Below are 21,388 nucleotides of genomic sequence, written 5' to 3'. Positions count from 1 at the left end.
CCACTAAGAAATTTCCACAGCAATGCAGAGGCAATGTGCATTTCCCAAGACATCAAACACACAAAAATGTTACAAGGGAAAATTTACACTCTGGTACAGCAGCTGTAGCACTGCACCAGAAATCCTGGGGTGCATACAGTGTTGTGATGATGAGCGTGGAGCTGGATACACAAGTCTTGGCTCCCCCAGTGAAAAGGTCACTTTTACAACAGGGCATGTTCAGAGAGCCACATGTGGCCATTGACTTTGTCAGCAAGGAAAATTGAGTAGCAAGGGCTGGTAGGCAAAAGGTGGTCCACTAGATTCACTCTGAATCAAGGCAATTACTTCCATACTACCCTGAGGTCAGCATGCTTCTCCTGGGCTAGATGGGGCTCTCACTGCTCAGGCCAACAACGCTCCTTTAATCTGGGAATATAACCCCACTGCCTGGTAAAGTATCACCCATACTAGAAAACTGTTAACTTTACACTCCCAAGTCATACACAAACCAAACACAGATTACCCTGAAAACTCACTTCATGATTAAACTATTCCATTAGCTATGGCATACCATATTTTTAAACTTTCCAGAACTAAAAGATATGGGATAGGTTCTTAAATGGTTGCATTATGTCTCTCTGGTCAAAATTACCAGTCTCTATAGTCTCATGTTTTGTGGCATAAATAACATATTTCTGGTTTATAAGTAACAAATAATAAAAAGAACAATATTTGATTTACTGAAACGCAGCCAAAAAAACCACCAACCTTCCAGCATTTTATTGTAACGGCATCCAAAAATACCAAAGTGACTGAAGCACAAAGGACAGTGCAAAATCATATTTGAAGTACTATTAACAAACATATCAGATGCCCAGAACTAAGGCCCTTTTGCCAAGTAGGAATAGCAACTGGGTAAAAATTAACTTTCAAATAAAAGCATAGAATTTATTGCCTTGACTCTGGTACGAAAACACTGTTTAAGGTTATTTGGCCTTATAATTCATGCCAGACTAGTAAGATGATGTTAGCTTACAATCACGCAAATCAGCAGTTATGTTGACTCCTTCCTCTGATATACTCCTTTTTTTCCAAAACCTGAAGACATGGCAAAACTGATCCTGTTTTGCTCTTGTAATTTATTTTTCTAGAAATAAATCTCAGCAAGACCACAACCTTAATTTTATAGAGTTGGGTGTGATTTCTTTTTTCAAGGTATGCATGTTATATGAGGGCAAATACTACTTTAAAGTATTACTTACAGATTGCCAAGCAAGAGACTCCATAATTCGATGTTCACAGCGTTCTAGATGCTTTATCATTTCCCGTGTTAGGCTTGGCTCTGCTCTAATAAAGCTTTCAATCACCTTGTAGAAGTCAAAAGCTTTTAAATCAAATACATTGAGAATCCATGGGAAAGACAAGTCTGTTTCAGCACTGGTACCATCACTTTGTGAAGCATTTCCTGAAGGGAAAACACACTAAAATTATCACAAGTATTACATTCTTTCACTTTTGATGTTTTTTGCTTTTTGTATTTATTGAATCATTGCTAGTTCAGACATTTCTGTGAGTTGGTTTTTTGTTTCTTGTTGCTATTTACTCTATTTTATATATTAGAACAGATGGCAATAATTATCAATAAATAACAATGCTATTTAGGACCTTAGATTTAACTTACTGCCATATGTAGCCATGACAACCTCAACAGCACACGCCAGAAGAGATGTGTGGAAGATGTTATCATTCAGAAGTGTGCTAAAGAGAAAGGAAGTTATCAGTACTTGTCCTAAGGTTAAAATAGCACACTTCAATAACAAGTTAGGGGCAAGTACCTGAAATTCTGCACTGAGAGGCGCTCTTCCTCCTGAAATATATAAATCAGACCAAACTGGTGAATATTCTTAGTATTTCTAAATGCACTGAGTACTAAGCTACCAGTGCTAAACTTACCGACTTCAGCATAGACTCCATTACTCTGTAATAGAGACGTACTCCAAGCCTGTATCTCTGTTAGAAGAAGAAGTTCAAGAGTATTACAAGAAGTTGTACCAGACTACAACAGGCAGATTCTTGTGTTTTAACAATCCAGAACATGTCCAGTTTTTGACAAAGCCACTATAAAGAAGTGATTGTCCCCAGTTCCATTTGCCAATAAGACTGGAGATGCCTCAAAGTACTAAGGCGTGTGACTACCCCAACCACATGAAAACTTAACCAAGTGTAACAACATAAACTGTGTCCATGCTGATTCACTGCTAACAGAATAAAAAGCGGGGTTGACAGACAGGAAGGAGACTGTCGAATACAAACTTGGTTGGATTTATTTTCCAAAATCCTTGTTGAAAGCACAGCTGCCCTACTGATTTTATAAGGAAGTGAGTCACCTTTTGCAGTTTTAGGCCAAGTTACCTTAATGAATGCCAACAGATGTTTCACTAAATGTATTTTGCCAGCAATTTTCCCATTCTTCAGTAAAGGATTTCCAACATATTTCCACCTGGCTCATATTGCTCCTTATATATTTAGAGGACTTTAAATATTATCTTTACAGTGCTTCAGAAAAAAATACTCATCAATTTGAAAAGAATACTGTTACTTTTTATCATTAGTGATCTGCACTGAATGAGGACAGCCAGTAATTCAGGTCTCACATTAGCTAGTACTAACAGTGTTCAAATGAGTAACTCTCAATGCAAGTGCTACTTACCTGTGAGCCAATTTCAGCGCATCCCTGTCCAACTGCTTCAGCAAATTTCTTTTTGAAGATGTGGTCAAGGCTTTCTACTCTTTTCAGGATACTATCGTGAGGGTTCACTGTGCAATTCTAATAAAGTACATGCAGCAAAGTAGGGAAGGAAAGGTAAAGGAAAGACATTTTACTTCAAAGTAATTTTAATGATTTAATCCTGCTTTACTTCGTAACACCTCTCAATCAGCTCACCAGCATAAATAAAAGTGGAGTATTAAAAAGAGTAGAGTACATCATCTGCTCTCCTTTTTATAGCCCCTTCTTCTTCCATGCAGTACGGACATAAATGAATGTTAATATTTAGTGCAGTAACAAAAATAAAAAAGTACTTATAAGGTTTCAGTACACATCAGTTAGAAGTGCTTTCTAAAACAAGTAACTACATGTAAATCATTCCAATTAAAATGTACTTCTTCAAAAACTGGTTGTTAATAAAGGAGCTTCCAAAACATGTGCATAAGATCTACAGGTATATATTTTAGTTGAGTGGTAATTCCACGAATCTTTCACAAAGCTTCCTTGTAGTAACTTACATTGAAATATGTGATGAGAGTATCTGATGGTTTATCAGGTGCTGAGTTTAAAATCATAATCAGTTGCTGAATGTTATTCATTGCCGCTCTGGAAAAATACAATAAAATGCATACTAAACATTAGGGTTGGCATGACGGTTTCCAGAAACTGAACAGCAATTCTACCAAAATAAAAAAAATAATTATTTTAGTTCTCACTCCAGTTATCAAACAACCTGCTGGGGAAAACTGTTGCACTGTGTTAACTATTGTGAATTCTAATAACATTTTTAATTCAATAATCTAATTCTTTACTTATGGATTGCAATAATTCTAATAACCAAAAGAATTAGTGTATGCATTTCTCTCCTAACACCTAAGAAAGTTTGATTCTTCTATGGTATTGTTACTTTCTGAACTTTTCATTCTGGTTTTCGGTGGAGTTGTGTGTTTGCCTGTTTTAAATTTCTGTGTCATTTAACCTCTATTTGGCTCATATAACCAGACAAATAAATGCAAAAGGAAGAAAAATGTGTTCAATCATTATTATTGTAGCAGTGCAAAGATGCAATTTTCCTTAATCTGGTTTTAGAAGGTTTTGGTAAAATTACTTCTGTCAGAAATCTACTAATGATAAGGAAAAACATAAGGACAGTGGAAAAAAATAAAATGAGAACACACAACTGATTCTCATTGTGCTTTGAACTAGTACTTACACTGATTTTTTTCTGTTACTTTCTATATAAATGACCTGATACAAATCCAATGATAAAAACTATTAGATTCTCTCCAGTTTCAGGGGGCTTTAAAGCAGATCCTAAGCAGTTAAGTTCAGAAATATGACACTATAAGAAGAGTCAAATTAATAAGTATGGTGCTTTCAGGATATCCTATGGGGGTTTTGTTTAATTCAGGGAGAGTTAATGATACACCTTCCACTTTATGCTGGTGATCAAATATTTGCTGCCACCTACTGACACTTCTGTGGCTTTATGAAAAACAGTTACTACAGCCCAAAATCAGTGCTGGTGAATAGGCCTTCATGTGAATTGCCTTAAATGGCAACAGTTTTGGAAAACTCGGAGCAAAGCCCAAGTGTGGATGGGGAGAATCTAAATATCTCACTAGTCCTTCTCTCAAGATCAATGCCAGTTTAGCACATTTCAAATTCTTAACAATGCAGAAACTTCATACTTTGGACTTTCTTCATGTCAAGAACTTCCTTCCATGTCAAGAACTTTAATGATTCATCTTTCACAGTATTAGAGGGCTTTAATTCTACTATAATTGAAAAGTGTCAATGTCTATCTATAATTGTAAAAAATGGGATTAGTTGTTGTTAATGACCATCTTATTAGTTATAGGTGGTCTAGTTCCTGACATCGCACATTCAGTCTGGGAACCAAAAGGCAAACTGATTCCTTTGTGGCTAAAAACCATCACTGGCAGTGAAAGATTTGAAGCATAAAACTAAAAAGGACCACAAGGCAATCAAATAAAGCCTTTCACAGTTTGAGGCAATTAGTTCTTCTATATACTGATAAATAGTTATCTCAGCTGCATGTCTCCTTTTATTATTTTTACGAAGGAGCTCTTCAGAACCTTGCTGCTCTTTTGGCTAGAAAACAGTTTCTGCAAATGGTATCAAGCAGATTTACAGTGGATGCACAAGCCCCAATCCTAATTCATTCTTTCCCAAGCAATTTCCACTGCAGAAGTATCATTAATAAAAACAAAAATTATTTTACTTATTTGAAAAAACTGCAATAATAATAAAGGGTACAATATTTTAACTTCTCTATAGCATGTTAAAATGAAAGGAATTTATACATCAAGCACAGAACAAAAATTCACTGTTTGATTTCCTTAAATCTGAGACCTTAAGAATGACTACCTGTGAGGACACTTCTCTGCCTACATAGCACATGGCATTGCAGTCACACATCTGATTGGTTCTTGAGAGTCCAGGAATTTCTAAGCACAATCAGGCAAAATCACACTGATTTTGTCAAAAAATTACGTGGCACGAGGGAAAAATTGTACATGCAAATCTCCTTTCCTTTGGTTAACTGAATTCAAGCTTGCAGTTTTTCTGCATTTGATTATAGATCAAACAATCTCCAATTAATCTAACACATCTGTCCATTTTCCCAATTGAATGAAGTATGTTGGTACTCTGAAATGTTCCTCTTCCCAATACAGGAAAAATATCAAAAGCAAGTACTCTGAAATGCTAAATCTTTCCATACAGAAAAAATAATAGTAAAAAGCCAAAGATCACAGAAGAAATGTGTGTGCATATAGAGTTTGGTATCACAAAAGGAAGCCAGAAAATAGAGAGCTAGGGTAAAACACCTTAAAAGAAAAACTCATACCGAACAGGAGTCTGTGGAAGTATAAGACTAATTTCCTCCTCTGGACTGTTTTTCAGTGGTGTCCTCTCCAACTGTGAGCTACAGAAATGGAAAACAAACGTATGCAGAACTAATGTAATCCAAAAAACAATGTTTTCTATAACAAGTTATTGATCCAAAGAGGCAACTGTGGAACATATTTTTAGAAGATCTAGATGTCCAACCACTCCAGTTGTTTAAACAATGTAATTTAAATTCCCAAGTATATCTGCTTTAAGCAGGATGTTAGCCTAGATGACCTCCAAAGTTTTCTTCTTTTTCCTTTTCTAGAATTCTATTTACAAACAGCTTAATTTATATGTAGAGTTGATATTACTTCCTTTTTAATTCAATTTTAAATTAGCGTATTTTCTTAGTATATATTCAGGCTCACACAGTGAGCTCACATCAAATTATGGAAACGTTGAATTGTCAGGAATCACTGGAATTTAGGTGTATAACTAAAAAAGAAATCAAACAGAATCACAGAATACTTCAGGTTGGAAGGGATCTTTAAAGGTCATCTAGTTCAACCTCCTGCAGTAAGTAGGGACATCTTCAACTAAATCAGGTTACTTAACCTCACCTTGAATGTTTCCAGGGTTGGCCATCCACTACCTCGCCATGCAACCTGTGCCAGTGTTTCACTACCCTCATAATAAAACACTTTTTCCTTCTATCTAGTCTAAACCTACCCTCTTTCAGCTTAAAACTATCACCTCTTGTCCTATTACAACTACTAGGCTCTGCTAAAAGAAGTCTGTCCCCACCTTTATTATAAGTCCCCTTCAGGTACTGGAATTCTGCTCTAAGGTCTCCCTGGAGCCTCCTTTTCCCTAGGCAGGAAAACCCCAACTCTCTCAGCCATCCTCCATAAGGAGAGGTGCTCCAGCCCTCTGATCATTTTCATGGCCCTCCTCTGAGCTCACCCCAACAGCTCCAGGGAGTGTGCCCGGGCGCACACTGTTTATTCTGCTAAATCATCTGTCCCATGCAAACTACCATTTCCCAATTTGTGGGTACAGGTCAGAATTCAGAATGGGCTCAAGGCCACTCCTAGCAGGCAGCTTCCAAATGCCACCATCCATTTTCAGGAAGGAGAATGTGGACAGTGAGGTCCCAAGCCATTTCATGCCAGCTGGCTCCAGAGCCATAACATTGCCTCTGGCACATCTAATCAACTAGCATGACATGGCTTCTGCCTCCTCCTTACAATTCCTCAGCTTTCCCTGGATGATAGGGCCTTGCATATAGTAAGAGTTAGAGCAGAGCTTCCAAATCATTTTACAGTAGAGTCACAGGCAGATGTTTTTTAATTATTTAAGTGATAATGTAAAGCAAGGCTGGTTATGCCAGAAATACCTTAGCTGAACGACAAATGTAGAAGGTCAACAGGATACAGAGATCTCTGTTTATAACACAAGGGGGCAGAAAGCAACACAAGTTCAAATTTTCTATTATAAAGTGAAAGCAGTAAAAGGAAATATTACCATGCTATGACATCAGGCTGCAGAGTTTCATCATGATTCAGAAATAATCTTGCATCTATATCTTTGTTTTTGAGATAGAGCTCATCATACTGTTTCAAGATAACTTCAACCTCAAAAAAAATTGGAAAAAAATCAAATTTATTTTATAGAAACAAGCTTGACAATTTATTGAAAACTATAAGTTAGTCCTACCTCATAAATACAACACTGAAATGCTAAGAGAATGCCCTTGTAGCTCACAAAGTTAGTTCTTATACAACAGTTGAAACACACCCAGAGGAAAATGATTGTTTATAAGAGAAAACAACCCAAGATCTTTTCAAAGAAACGTAGGTCTTGACAGGGTAGAAGAGCTAAAAATAGCTATAATGGGAAACAGATCTGCAAATCTTTCCTTCCAGTAAAGAGGGGTGTCTCCAGGAGCAGGAAATATAAAACGCTTGTTCTTAGAACAGCTGTCGGACAGTCAGTTTGGTCTGTCTCTGATGGTTTGGAGATCGAGGTCAATGCTCAAACTCAAACATTCTTGTTCTAAGATTTTCCCCATTTCATACTAATATATTTGTACTGGTGTAGTTCTTAAGAGATGTGCCTATTTCTGCAAAAATACAGACATTTCAAATCCACTTTTTTGTTCTTTAAATTACTGTTAAAAATTCCTCAGTTGATTAGATCCCAGACTGATACGACTTCATATTGCATGGAAAAGTTTGTTGGATTTTTTAGATGGTGTGATTTTTTGGGGTTTTTGGGGGTTTCGTTTGTTTTTAATTATTATTATTTTTATTTTTAAGTGATTAGCATTAACTTGAAGTCTGCATTTTTTTTTAATCTAGGCCTCCACTTCAAATCTGCTGCTGTGCTCCTGCGGAAGTAGGCAGTCACCTCAATTATCTGTTCCCTGAGCCCTTAAACATATTAAATGATGCTGTGCTCTGGCAAATTCCCGTTAGAAAAACAGGCAACAGTGCATATAAACCAAATTAGTCCCCTCTCAGTCCCAAGAGAGAGAAAGCTGCAAGTACCTCCTACATAGCTTTGCTCCTCACCCTCTCCTTTTACCTTCACCAAATGGATTTGCTCCAAACTGATCTCACAGTTAAAACTTTGAGATGAGGACCACTAAAAAAGATTATATTTCAATTCTCATTACCACTGTCTTTTGTATTTAAAAAGTTAACTTTATTTTTATTATTTTCCTAATGGCTTATGCATTCTTTTTATCTAAAATATTTCAGTATTTCATAAACTTCTAGAAAAAACAGCAGCTCTTAGACAAAATGGCTGTACTGGGATAACTGGGAAGAAACCTTCAGGCAAAAATAAGAGTTCTGCTTGAATCTATTCAACAGTGCAAAAAGCCTGACCAACAAACACATACTAAAGACAAATGAAATACCAACATTAAGCCTCAAAGGCTTTTCTTGCTTTGGAACTAATATTAAAATATATCAGAAGTTCGGTGTTTTTGTTATGAAAATGAAAGTGAATTTAAATGTGCCACATTACTAGCTATTGTACTGATGATGTCAGCTATGGCTGATGGTTAATTGGATTATACATATGAACCAAATATCTCTGAAATATAGCTGTAACCTTCTGCTTTGCCGCTCAAGGTGCTCAAGTTTCAGGAGCAAGGATAATGTGACTGGATTTTCCTTCAAATGCATTGTTTTATAAAATTTTCACCAGCAGAGTCTTAGTCCTTTTGATAATATGCTTAAGTTGAGCACCCTTGGATGAAAACCCTCCGATTTGAGAACAAGCTGTTTAATGACCTTTGCCTGGAAGTTCATACAGGGTTTCCCAACTATATATACACACATAAATTAAAAAGTCTAAACAGGCTACTGATACCCTGAAATTAATTTAGGAAGAGATTAAGATCTATAGTGGGTCTTGTACTTTGTTCCCCACTATGAAACTGAACAAAAGATACACCTAGCTGAACCCTGCAGACTTATCAGTCTGATAAGCTTCAGAGCTGCTTGTTTTCAGGTTACCACATCTATTGGTGACACACAGCTAGACCTACTCTTTCAAGAATGATGAAAGGAAAACACATTGCAAGAAGTTACCTACTAAGGTGCACTCTTGGATGCAATTGTATAGAGGTAATCTGCTGCATCCAGGCTACAGCTCGGCAAGATGAAAAGAATTCTGCATGGACACAGCAGGCCAAACTCTGCCAAGTTGTGAAACTGAGCCTAACCTTTTAGATATCTTTCCAACATCACTACAGTAACATGTTTCATTTATATTTAAATTTAGGTATGTAATTTAAAACTGTTTGCATTTACAGAGTGACTTCAGAAATCTAATATTGTAATAGTTGTGTTTTAGATGAACAGCCTTACCAAGATCATGGATATATAATGCTTATGTCATGTTTTGCTTTGAGCAAAAGCACTGGTTTAGCCTCAGGAGATTCATTTATTAAATTCAAATGTAACAGCTAAACATACTCCATGAATACTGAAATCCCTGCTAAACTACATTCCTAAAAAACAATGCATTTTGCTAGATGATTTTAGAATAACCTATTAGAACTTCATCAACATGTAAAGGGAATCTTAAGCAATCTGCCATAAGTAAAGCACTGTTGTTGGTATTGGGTTTGTGTGGCCATGTTCTGGTAGCAGGGGCACTACAGGGGTGGCTTCTGTGAGAAGCTGTCAGAAGTTTCCCCCATGTCCAGCGGAGCCAACGCCAGATGGCTCCAGGATGAATCCACCACTGAGCCAATTAGGAATGGAGAGAACACCTCTCTGATATCACATTTAAGGAGGAAAAAAAGTTATTGGGCAGATGTAATTGCAGCCAGAGAAGAGAAGAGTGATAATGTGTGAGAGGAACAACTTTGCAGACACCAAGGTCAGTGGTGAAGGAGGTGGAGGAGGTGCTCCAGACATCAGAGCAGAGGTTCCCCTGCAGCCTGTGGTACAGACCATGGTGAAGCAGCTGTGTCCCTGCAGCCCATGAAGGACCATGGGGATGCAGAGATCCACCTGCAGCCTGTGGCAGAGACCCATACCAGAGCAGGTAGATGCCTGAAAGAGGGCTGTGAAACCATGGGCAGTCCATGCTAGAGCAGGCAGAGACCTGCAGACCCGTGGAGAGAGGAGCCTACACTGGAGCAGGTTTCCTGGTAGGAATTTTGTTGGTAATAAATTCAGTGAATATCCCCAAGTTCAGTCTGTTCTGCCCATGATAGTATTCAACGAGTGATCTCTCCCCCATCCTTTTCTAAACTCATCAACCTTTTGTTATATTTTCTCTCCCCTGTCCAGTTCTGGAGGGGAATGACAGAGCAGCTTTGGTGGACATCTGGCATCCAGACAGGGTGAAACCACTACATTGTCTTAAATTCCTCCACTTACCTCTGGTAGTCCATTTGAAGCTACAATACCAGCAGAATTCAAGAAAGGAATAAAGCTTGTGAGATACACATTTTTGACCTAATAAAAAGAAAAAATGTAATATTAACAATGTACAGAGTCAGCCGTGCACACACTGCTTTCGCACCTTGAAATCAAGAAACTGAGATGTTTCTGTAATGCATTGTGTTTTGTTTTCAATAAAGCAAGAATGAAACTCCTTATATATCCAAAACACAGTGATATATAAGCATGCAGCAAACACTCCAGTGCTTGAGCTTTCAGTGACTAAACTGGGAAAGAACCGCACTCTTCCTAGCCTTCTCATATTTCTACTTCCATCATCCATCTGGGTATTCAAAAATCAGTCCTTTGACAGGAACAGGTTTATCAGCCAAGGAAAAAGAGAATGGGTATTTTTAAGATCCCCCACAGAAGCAATGTGCTTGTTGCATACATTTTCTCCTCATGGGATGCAGCTCTGAAACCCCAGCAGAGCAGCCCTCATCTACATGTTACATGCCATGATGAGCCTACAACTACATATTGCATTCTTCACAGTTCAGTTTCTTTGGCAAAGTTATCATCCATACCAAAGAGCTTGTTTTGGGGTTTTTTGTTTGCTTGTTCTTTAAGCTACTTACTAGAGAAAGTATTGAATGGTAGAATACCTTCACTATTGAACTAGAGAGAATAGTTAAGCTGGCATGAGTATTGACATTTAAAACAAGACTATTTAAATAAATACATATTTCAGATGGGGTTTAGCAGCAAGACCTATCAGACATTAAAATGCAGGCATTACCTCATCTAAATTACAATCATGCTCTTTACAAAGGATTTCAATAATCTTTGTATCGGTATCAAGTTGCTTTGCTGTACGTGTACTCCTGTTCTGACCTCTTCTTGGAGTTCGAGCCGAACCATTAACAGTCACTGCAGTCATAGCAGACTCTGGAAAGATATTCAGAACCATCACAAGGTTAGAGTCATCTTAAGAAAAAAGATATTTAAATTATTAAACCAAAAAGATTACATTTTCAAGTTTTCCTCTTAAAAATGTCTTCCTTTTTATCTGCCCAGCTGTGTAAGAAACCTTCATTACAGAAAACCTATACAAAAATAAAGTTAATTTTTAAATTCCTGTATCTGTATTTGATACAGGATCTGTATTTTGTTTTTAAACAGCTATTCTACACAGAATGTAACAGCACTTTTTTTAAGTAGTTTTGAATGAGCACGTGTTTTGCAAAACTGGAAAAGCCCTATCGTTTCACAGATGAGTAACTGTTTTTTCTATTTTTACAGAAGTGTAATGCAGGAAGCTGAAAGATGAATTTCACTCTACATGTCTGAAGGTTAATAAATCAATGCAGGACTTAAGTGTCGGTGGGAACCTGAAATATGGCCCTGCAGGAAATTTCTCCTTTCCCCAAATACCCCCAAACAAACAAGCAGAAACAAACAAGTTCACCTTGAAGAAGATATCAAAAAAACATAATACCTTGAGTTAAAAATACTTCATTTTGTTAAGCTCAAAGTAGATGGCTTCAATACTGTCACCTTGAAATACGTGAATTATATTAATAATGTACATTAATATAATTAAATATTGTTGGTTTAAGCCTGGCACACTAATCAGCATGCTGTTCTCATCTGTAACTTCATTTATATTTGACAACTGTTCTGAGAAACTCTGACAAACTACACTGCTGGGGTGGTTGCATCTTAATCCCCTCAGCCTCAGTCAGATCATAAAGCTTGACATCATTCAGCACACAAAGCTTCTTGGTCACAAGGATTTGAACAATACATTGTGTTATTTGCTAAAAGAATGAAGAGCTGTTTGATAGTTACAATATCATACACAGCTTCACATTAGAAATTTAATGCTACGTACTTACGACAGGGATAGTCGTATCTGAAATTTAGTCTCAAGTGGTAGCATTTTTTTTCAGGATATGATGCACAGAACCAAACTGTTTCTAACAACGAGCTCCTAAATCAGTGTGAATACAGAGCTTAAAAACAGGTAGTTTCAATTCAGTGTTTTTTGAAAAATCTCTGCTTAATAATATCTGAAATAAGCAGTAGCACATGTCTGTCCTATTAGAAAGGACAAATTTAAATTCAAAATAGTACTGAAGGAGGGCAGTGATTTGCTTGTCCCAAGCCTGCTCTTTCCCACCCTTTACACTGGCATTAGAATAAAAGCAAGGTTATTTGTTCTCACCTGCAACAAATGCTTACTAGGTCAGATAAATACCCACCAAAACAGGGAATTTAAAGAATATAGCAGTGACTATATCATCTATTCTATGACATTATAACCCAAGTGGATGTTTAGTTGTGAAACAAAGAAATTAGGCTAAAAATACTAGGGTCACATCCCAATCCAGCAGAGGATTAACTCATTATCAATTCCATAGCTTGCTGAAGAAAATAATTAACTGAAATATAATTCTACTTTTGAAAGTTGCCATAAATGTTTACTTCCTCTGCCTTTTTAGTGAGCTTTCTCAAGTTTTAGGTATAAAAACTGAATGTACAAAAACTTACTGCTGAAGTTTTTATAGTTTCTATACTGAAAACCCATTATATTTTTAGTCAAAATAGTGACACTTGCTAATAACAAATGGGTTGTAATAAAAGCAAACCTATCTACATGTCACCTCTACTGTTTTGAGCTTCTATCCACCACATATTTGTTTTACATGTCTGTATAGTCCAGTATCTTGTACATTTCTGCTGTCCTCATACTGTCATACATCAATGAACTAAGAGAGTAACAGCACCATCATTTCCTTTTGTAACTCAAAACAAACCTAAATAATAGTTCTCAGTTATAATCTACCCGGAACCTGAATTCTTTAACAAAATTAAAACTGCTGTTTTAACAAGTTCCTAAACAATTTGCATGGGCAAAGGACATAGTAAATAGAAGGCAGGAAAAAAAATTAAATACATTGCCACATTCAGATAATTGAATTCAATTCAATTCAATTCGCTGTCATCTAAATTGAACTAAAACATAAAAAAATCAATTTTAATAAGCTTAAAAATTTTATTATGTTAATTAGCAATGTTAGCATGACTAATAGAACTTTAATCAATTTAATTTCTACTTCAGTGAACAGAAAACTAAACTCCTTACTGTATGGTTCCTTGAGCATGGCAGGGGGTGACAGTTTGATAAAATAATCTAAGACACACAGCAACAACTGGAAGGAAATCACCAGGTCATCCTCCACTTGCAACACTTTACCTGCAAATATTTAAAAGGGTAAAGAAAATCTTTGTGAAATGTTTGACTTAATTTTAGAGGTAATTCTGAAAAACAAAGGTTTTGAAGTTCATATAATAAAACACTACCATTAGAATTCACAAAGCATCACATAGGATGCCAGTGTTCTTTAAAGGCTATCGATTTTAAAAGTCATGGCTCTAGAGAGGTTTGTTGCTTTAGAGAGAGCAACACATACAGATACACATACACAAACTTACCGTGCACAAAACTCCTGCCCTCAGTGCTCCCTCCTGATTTCTTTTTCATTTTACTGTAGTGCTGTAATGGTGTAGGCTATTTTACTTAAATGTACCTCTTATTTCTGTGTAGTTCCTCCTCCCTTTCTTTTTTGTGCTCTTATGCAAGCTTTGTGGAAGCTGCTAAATATTCAGAAAGCAGGAGCTGCCTATATACAGCAGAGAAATTCAAAACATGCTAACACACTGTATGCTCAGCCTGTCAAATACATATGAAATTACTTAAGTCACACAAACATTAGCATGAAGAGCACTTTCAAAGCTGCATTGTTCCAGCTGCATTATTCCATATGCCAGAGAAGATCTCCAAGAGAGCATGCGTTGCCATGAAAAATTTGGAAAGCCAATAATGACTCAAAACAGCTACAGACCCCTATTTGTGCTCTACTTAACACGTCCAATTTTTGTATTTATTTTCTATCAGAACCAGCAAGCATCACCCAGGCTCTCCTGCAACTATATGCTGATAAATTTTAGTTTTCTTTGTTCTCAAGAAAAGGTAGGCTAGAAAAACTTTTTTGCGTTTTGCTCTATGCTAATGCTTGGAGAATTCTAGTGAAAAAGCTCCAGGAAACTCAGCTGATCCAAGACCGATTTTGATATAAGAGATGTGTACACTTTGCTGGGAACACACACCTTGAGTAAGCAACAATTAAGATATATGATTCATTCCCTTTTGTAGGAGTAGTACAATGAGACAGGACTTCACAGACTACTGCAATTGTTTTATCACTCCACTTTAACTTATGCCTTTTCAGGAAAGATTCATAGTAGTCAAAGGATGTGATTTCAGGGACTTATTATGATATCTTATTATTAAATTTATTTTTATGTATATTACTTAAAATATATATGTTATAAACATATACTGTTATAATTTATATTTATTTTATATATAATTATATATATAAAATATAAAAAATCTGCTAGTCTTTTCAGTTAATCATCCCTTATTAAAATACTGGCATTTTATAAAGCACCTCAGAATAGAGTCAAATACAGAATACCAACCTTTAAAGTAAAAAATCTTAGAAATCTTAAATATATATATTTCTATACAGAACATAATACCAGTGACAACAATAGCCAAATTGCATTAAAAAAATATTACCGAGTACTTACAAAAGCCAGGAAATCAAAACATTCTGGGCTTGTATGATGTATATTTGTAATATACATGCTAGTCTCATACTGGACATGCAAAACAAACTCACTTCAAAAATATTCATCCAAATAACTGTCTTTCAATCAAAACTCACCTTTTGCCAGCAAAAAAGTAATCCAATAATTTTTTAGGACTAATACAGAACTGAGTTCAGCAGATATCCTGTAGAGAGACAAAAATACTTTGCATTGACAGCTCTCTAATAATCTAAACTATAATTTCCGAAAACATGCTTCAGTCTATGGAATTATTTAAGACAACAGGCAACATTTCCCATATAGTTAAGTTTACTAAAAATCTCATTCTATTCACTATGTAATTATGACTACACATCTGAAAAAATTAAGTCTGTAGAGCCATTCAAGAATCACGAAATATCAGTATCATCCTTGGAAAAGACAGTAAATGTAGGCAATTCACTTAACTGTTACAAGCTGTTTTCTCTTGTGTCTTTGACTAATGTCCTATTCTCCAGTCACAGCATGAACTCAAGCTCATTTCAGAGTTGCTAAGGCATCTTTTAGTACACTCATTTCTTGCTGTGATTAGGAAGCTCACTCTCCAAATGTTCATTTCCACCATGTCAAGACATATGCCATTGGATAGTGATCCTTCACAAAGGATAGATATAATATATATAGCCATATATAGATATATAATTTCTGAGTCTCTCATCATCTCATTACTATTCGAAGTCCCCACTAAGGCTAAATTAAACACGACATACTACAACTTAAGTCAGTCTTGAAGGGTTAAAAGATAAAATGCTGTCATGTTTTATATCTTTACAAACACAATTTAGGAAAATCAAACTTACTCACTACTAGGTTGTTCCAGATAAATAAGGCCACAAGTCCTATAAAATAAAAATAAATTCGTGTTTTTTAACACTTTTCTGAAAGTGAACTCTGCAGTATCTTTGACTTCAATGTAGTAAAAAAATACACCAGTTCACAAAACATTATTCCAACTTAAAAAAAAAAAAATGCTGGCTATCAGAGAACAGATTAACAACAGATCAACTAGAGGCCTGCCATAGCTGAAATTATGTTGTCGCTTGCATACTTATGTCAAAGCTTAAACAGCAAAACAATTTTACCTTGCTATAATAAAATCTGTTATTTTCTTCCAGAAAGACAAGATTTGTACATACATTGTTACCCAGTGTTTCATACAACACAGCAAAGTGTGCTACAGCTGCACAGAACACTCTATAAAAGGGCATTTTAAAATCTTTAGTGTTTCTGCAGTGTCACTGCAAGTCTTGTGGTACAAGGCTGCTTCCCAATTATTCTAGGTACACGATTTCAAGAAATAAATTCAGTTTATTCAAAAACAAATTAGGAAAAAAAAATTAAGACAAATCCTGCTTGAAAAAATTGTTATTGCAATCCAAGGTTCAAAAAAGTAAGCAAAGTTAGAGGAGGGACAAAAAACCAGAACATGCCTGTGTATATCTGGAATGACACTTATAGCTCAGAAAAGACTTGCAATTAATAAAAACAAATTATTTACAACTTTCACAGAATTTCACAGCTTTAAGGCAACTATGAACTGTACATAAGTATTGTCATATACATATTGCCCAGAATAACAGTAAGTGTGATTGGTTGGACTTTGAAAAGACAAATAAAGCTTATATCACGTTTATGCCTTCATTCTATAAACTACCAAGGGGTCACCTACTACCCCTTTCAAGGATCATTTAAGGGATATTTTGTGATTTTGGAGGAAAAATGTCAAATAAAAAAAAAAATATTAGTAAACCAATCCTCTTATACATCTGTAAAAAACTCAAAGTGAGTAGCAATCACTTGTCATGCTACTCTTACTACTGTTTGCGCTGCAACAAGTGGATTGTTTAACAAAGCATTGTAATAGTTATGGAGTAAAACATAAGATGTATTTATTCAATGCATGTTAACAGTTCCATTTCACTGTTCTGTAAATATTAGCACACAGCGTTTAAGTGGACTCCTGTAATACACCGTTTGAAAAATTCAAATACTTAATTGTTGACAGGCATAAAGAAATCATAATTTCAGAATGAAAAAATGTACTCTACCTTTCAAACTTGTGGTATAGTGCAACTAATACATCATATTTCTTTTTCAGCCTTGATACAGTGCTATCAACTTTAGTGCTTACAGTATCCATGTTAACATCCACCTCTTTCAGAAACTGAAAAAATGTGCATACACTGAAAAAAAGGAAAAAGATGACAGCTTATCACAACTCTGAGAATGAATATCCCAAAATAGCTCTTAAAAAAAAATAAAAACACAACTCCACCAAAACTCATTGCCTCACTTCACTAGACTCCAGCATACCTTTACTACTACTATCCTTACTCTCAGTGACAGAGAACTTTGCCTTGGGAAACACTACTTGTTTACTTCAAGTCCCACCTTTACATTTTCCAGATGTAGGAATACTGTTCAACCAGGTAACAGAGGTATGTTGCAGCATGGGCACTACTATAGAAGGAAAATTTTCTTGGCTAGCACAGATACCATCTTTGGAAGTCAAAATTTGCTAATTAGACACATCTTTGTTCTTATTCTGCCAGTAAAACCACAAGTATCCAACAAACACATCTCAACTCTTCTGTTCTACTTTAGAAATGCTCTTCCTGCTCCAAGAACATGAACCTTGGTTCCATCCATTCTAAATAAAGACCTAGGAGTGAAAACTGAGATGAATGCATTGAATGATATGGAATTTCAAGTCTTGCAACAGGTATTGGGGCAAGGACATTCCCACCCTTTGGAAATGCTATTACACAAGGGACCAAAGTTCTCCCTACTCATCCATGTAATATGATGGGCCATCAAGGGAGCACTTTGTTGTTATGTTCATAAGCAAAATGAGCAGATCGCTAAAAATCAAAGAGGACGAAGCTATCAAATATATTCAACTATTTCAACTGTATCAAATCCATTTTGATCCTTTATCAGAATATAGTATTCTGAGAGACTTTTTGATCTTTGTCAGATTAAAGAAACAATATAAAACCAGACAGAAGCTCATTTAAGAACTCTTTTACCATGGAGTAAAAAAATCTTTTCAATATATCTGTGTGGCTCTAGAAGATAAGATGACTGGTAGAAATCTCTGCCAGTTGACCCTCTAGCTGACAAAAAGCCCAGGGCTAACAAGACTGATGAATCTAACACAAGGTATGCCTATTGCTGTTGCCACCTAAATTTACTTTAAAAGCAGATATTGTCCTACAATTTTAATTTCTCATTCATGAACTTAGTCAATATACAATATAACAGTAACCTTCCCCTATAAAAGGTGTGTACAAAAGTACAAAATTTAGACTGGCATTAAAATGTTTTAAAAAGAGCAGCATGCTCGGAAACCATCTGAAGAGTAACTTTTTTTTCCACTGTTTGATTTAGCCTAAGTCTAATGTTGGGAAAAAAGTTTTATAGAAAATCTTGATACAGTGGAAGAAAAGGACATGTCTTAAGTGCAATTTACACCAATTAAAACTGCTGAATACTTCAGGTTGAGCAAGAACAAGAATTAGTCATACAATGAGTCATACAATCAAAGCTAACCACAGCTCAATCAAACAAGTATCACTGCTCCCTCTAAAATATGATAGTTTACCAAAATACTCAGAATTCTCATAAATAACCTTCACTGTAAAATCAACTAGCCTGATATGCACAAAGATTCATAATGCTTTAAAAATATTTTCTTTACAAAAATGTTGATGAGTTAATTATTGAAATCTAAATTTACATACTTAAATTCACTTACCTTATGCTTATACTTTTCAGAAGCTCAGTGAAAGTGAATGTCACTTCATCCAGATCAATTGCTACAATAAAGATACACAATCCCCATGTTTCCTTTTTCTTTTTGTTACAAGCCTTTTAGAAAAGAGAGGAAACCATTTTCATTATTCAATTAAAATGGGTAATATATGGAAAGCATTAATTTGTCCAGACATTATTAGAAATGGTTAAACAAAACATCCTCAAACATTTGACTATGATAGCCAGTTATCTGATCGTGGAAAACGATTACAAGTTTTACAATATGCATGAAAAACCAAACACTTCAACACTTATTCCTACAGCACAAGATCAATTTAACCCATACAGTTCACCAAAGCTCCGAAATACAAGCTTTGGTTCCACGGAACATTTACACAAAGGAGAAGCCATTATCATCTTTTTTAAAAGTTACCATATTTGACCTTAACAAGACACTCAAGGTTAAGGAATCAGAAGCCAAGTCATAGAAAAGTAAATAAAATCTTTACAATGACAGGCAAGAAACACTCGTAACTGGGTACAGCTGTGTCTCAACGACTTATTCCTGCTGAGCTGCAAATCCATCTCTCTGTTTAGTAATGCACGACAGCAACAAGCAGTTACAGGCATTTTCCTACCATACATCTACATTTAAGGTCTTCTGCTACTTAGAAGGTACAAGTTACAACCAATCATCTTTCATCAAAAGAAGCCAATGCACAATGACAGACATGCCACCCACATGGAGTAGAACTCTTGATGGTTCAACAAGCCACTCACTATTTTGCCAGTGTCAAAACTCCAGGGGAGCCAATCGTATGACACAAATTCACAGTCTGTTTACAGTTAAAGCCAGATGATTCATCCCAGATGGACATGAATGTATGGGAATGAACTCAAGACAAATTCACAGCCACATTAATTTCTGAGGGTTTTCTTCTTGACCAGTCTGACTCAAGATCTTTATTGATATAGCATCCCTACAGAAAACAGCCACGGCAACAGCTCAACATCTGCCCTTGGGTGTCATTCAGTTTCAGTAAGATGACTTGCAGTGACCTTAATTCAATTCACCACAAAGCAAAGCCTACCTACCAATCACTAGCCCAAAGCTTATTTAACACCTATTAGTCTACATAGATTTTTTTTTTCTCTTTTTTTTCTTTTATTATCTTTTATTTAGGACTCTAAGGAACCAACACTGTAACTTCAGAAAATGTAGGTCAGTTCAGCTGAATCAATATACAACTCTTACAAACTCTTTCAAAATATTCATTTCTCATTCTGGACTTACTATTATTTGATCTGGTTTTAGCTTAAATCTAGTGAAAACAAACTAGACGAGTCATGGGTTTAAAATGCTCATGCAACTGAACGCCTGTGAAATGGGATTCTTGCCTCTCTTCTTTTCAGATGTAGTTGCAAGGTGTTAAAGGCACTAACAAACAACTTCTGTTCTCCAGCTCAAGGAGTTCTCCAGGGTTAAACCAGTAACAAGGAGGAGATGGTCAGAGGAAGTCTCAGTTCTAGTACAGAGTTAGAGATGTTTTACTATTCTACCAACACTGGTAACAATTTTGATGATAGCCTACAAAAGCGATCCAGGATTAGAAACTTCAAACGATGCTGAGTGTAAAAGAAGGTCAAGAGAAACGTACATAAGAAATATGTAATCACAGAAGGGTATTTGAATCAAATGGGATATAGAATGTCTCATGTCAAGCACCTGATTTTTGAAGAGAACGATGTGGAACTTGGCTTACTAAAATCTCAGCCAATACATCCCAATCAATGTAGAGACCTAGCTTGATGGTACAAGAAACATTCACAGGTAGTTGTTGAATAGAGTCCAGAGGAGGCCACGAAGATGATCAGAGGGCTGGAGCACCTCTCCCATGAACACAGGCTGAGAGTTGGGGCTGTTCAGCCTGGAGAAGAGAAGGCTCTGAGGAGACCTTACAGAAGCCTTCCAGGGGCTATAAGAGAGCTGGAGAGGGACTTTTTACAAGAGCATGTGGTGATAGTACAAGGGGGAATGGCTTCAAACTGAAAGAGGGCAGGTTTAGATTAGATATTAGGAAGAAGTTCTTTACTGTGAGGGTGATAAGACACTGGCATAGCTTGCCCAGGGAAGCTGTAGATGCCCAATCCCTGGAAGTGTTCCAGGCCAGGTTGGGTGGGGCTTTGAGCAACCTGGTCTAGTGGAAGGTGTCCATGTCCCTGCCCCTGCCATGGCATGAGGGTTGAAACAAGATGACCTTTAAAGGTCCCTTCAATCCCAAACCATTTTATGATTCTGTATGTTTATGATTATAGTAGGTGGAAGATGACTGGGGAAAACACTCACAATAGAAAACTGATCAGAATTAAAACCTGCAGGAAAAATATCCCAGGAAAAAAA

At 36.2% G+C, this 21,388-nt stretch overlaps 1 protein-coding gene across 1 annotated transcript in view; it reads right to left on the bottom strand.

Annotated features, from left to right (window-relative positions):
- The window catches only part of RB1 (RB transcriptional corepressor 1), a 70,773-nt gene that overhangs the window by 43,609 nt on the left and 5,776 nt on the right, over positions 1–21,388 (bottom strand). The window contains exons 3-17 of the mRNA XM_027674372.1: positions 18,989–19,101; positions 17,280–17,414; positions 16,032–16,070; positions 15,309–15,376; positions 13,661–13,771; positions 11,312–11,460; positions 10,510–10,587; positions 7,130–7,239; positions 5,622–5,699; positions 3,268–3,355; positions 2,693–2,809; positions 1,936–1,992; positions 1,818–1,849; positions 1,664–1,740; positions 1,245–1,447 (exon numbers count right to left, since the gene is read on the bottom strand). Coding sequence (XP_027530173.1) covers positions 1,245–1,447; positions 1,664–1,740; positions 1,818–1,849; positions 1,936–1,992; positions 2,693–2,809; positions 3,268–3,355; positions 5,622–5,699; positions 7,130–7,239; positions 10,510–10,587; positions 11,312–11,460; positions 13,661–13,771; positions 15,309–15,376; positions 16,032–16,070; positions 17,280–17,414; positions 18,989–19,101 — 1,455 coding nt within the window. The remainder of the gene's footprint in view (positions 1–1,244; positions 1,448–1,663; positions 1,741–1,817; positions 1,850–1,935; positions 1,993–2,692; positions 2,810–3,267; positions 3,356–5,621; positions 5,700–7,129; positions 7,240–10,509; positions 10,588–11,311; positions 11,461–13,660; positions 13,772–15,308; positions 15,377–16,031; positions 16,071–17,279; positions 17,415–18,988; positions 19,102–21,388) is intronic.

Source organism: Neopelma chrysocephalum, unplaced genomic scaffold (genome assembly GCF_003984885.1).
Source record: "Neopelma chrysocephalum unplaced genomic scaffold, ASM398488v2 Primary Assembly neopelma1_25, whole genome shotgun sequence".
Taxonomy (NCBI): Eukaryota; Metazoa; Chordata; class Aves; order Passeriformes; family Pipridae; genus Neopelma; species Neopelma chrysocephalum.
This window is presented reverse-complemented; position numbering and strand designations above follow the sequence as displayed.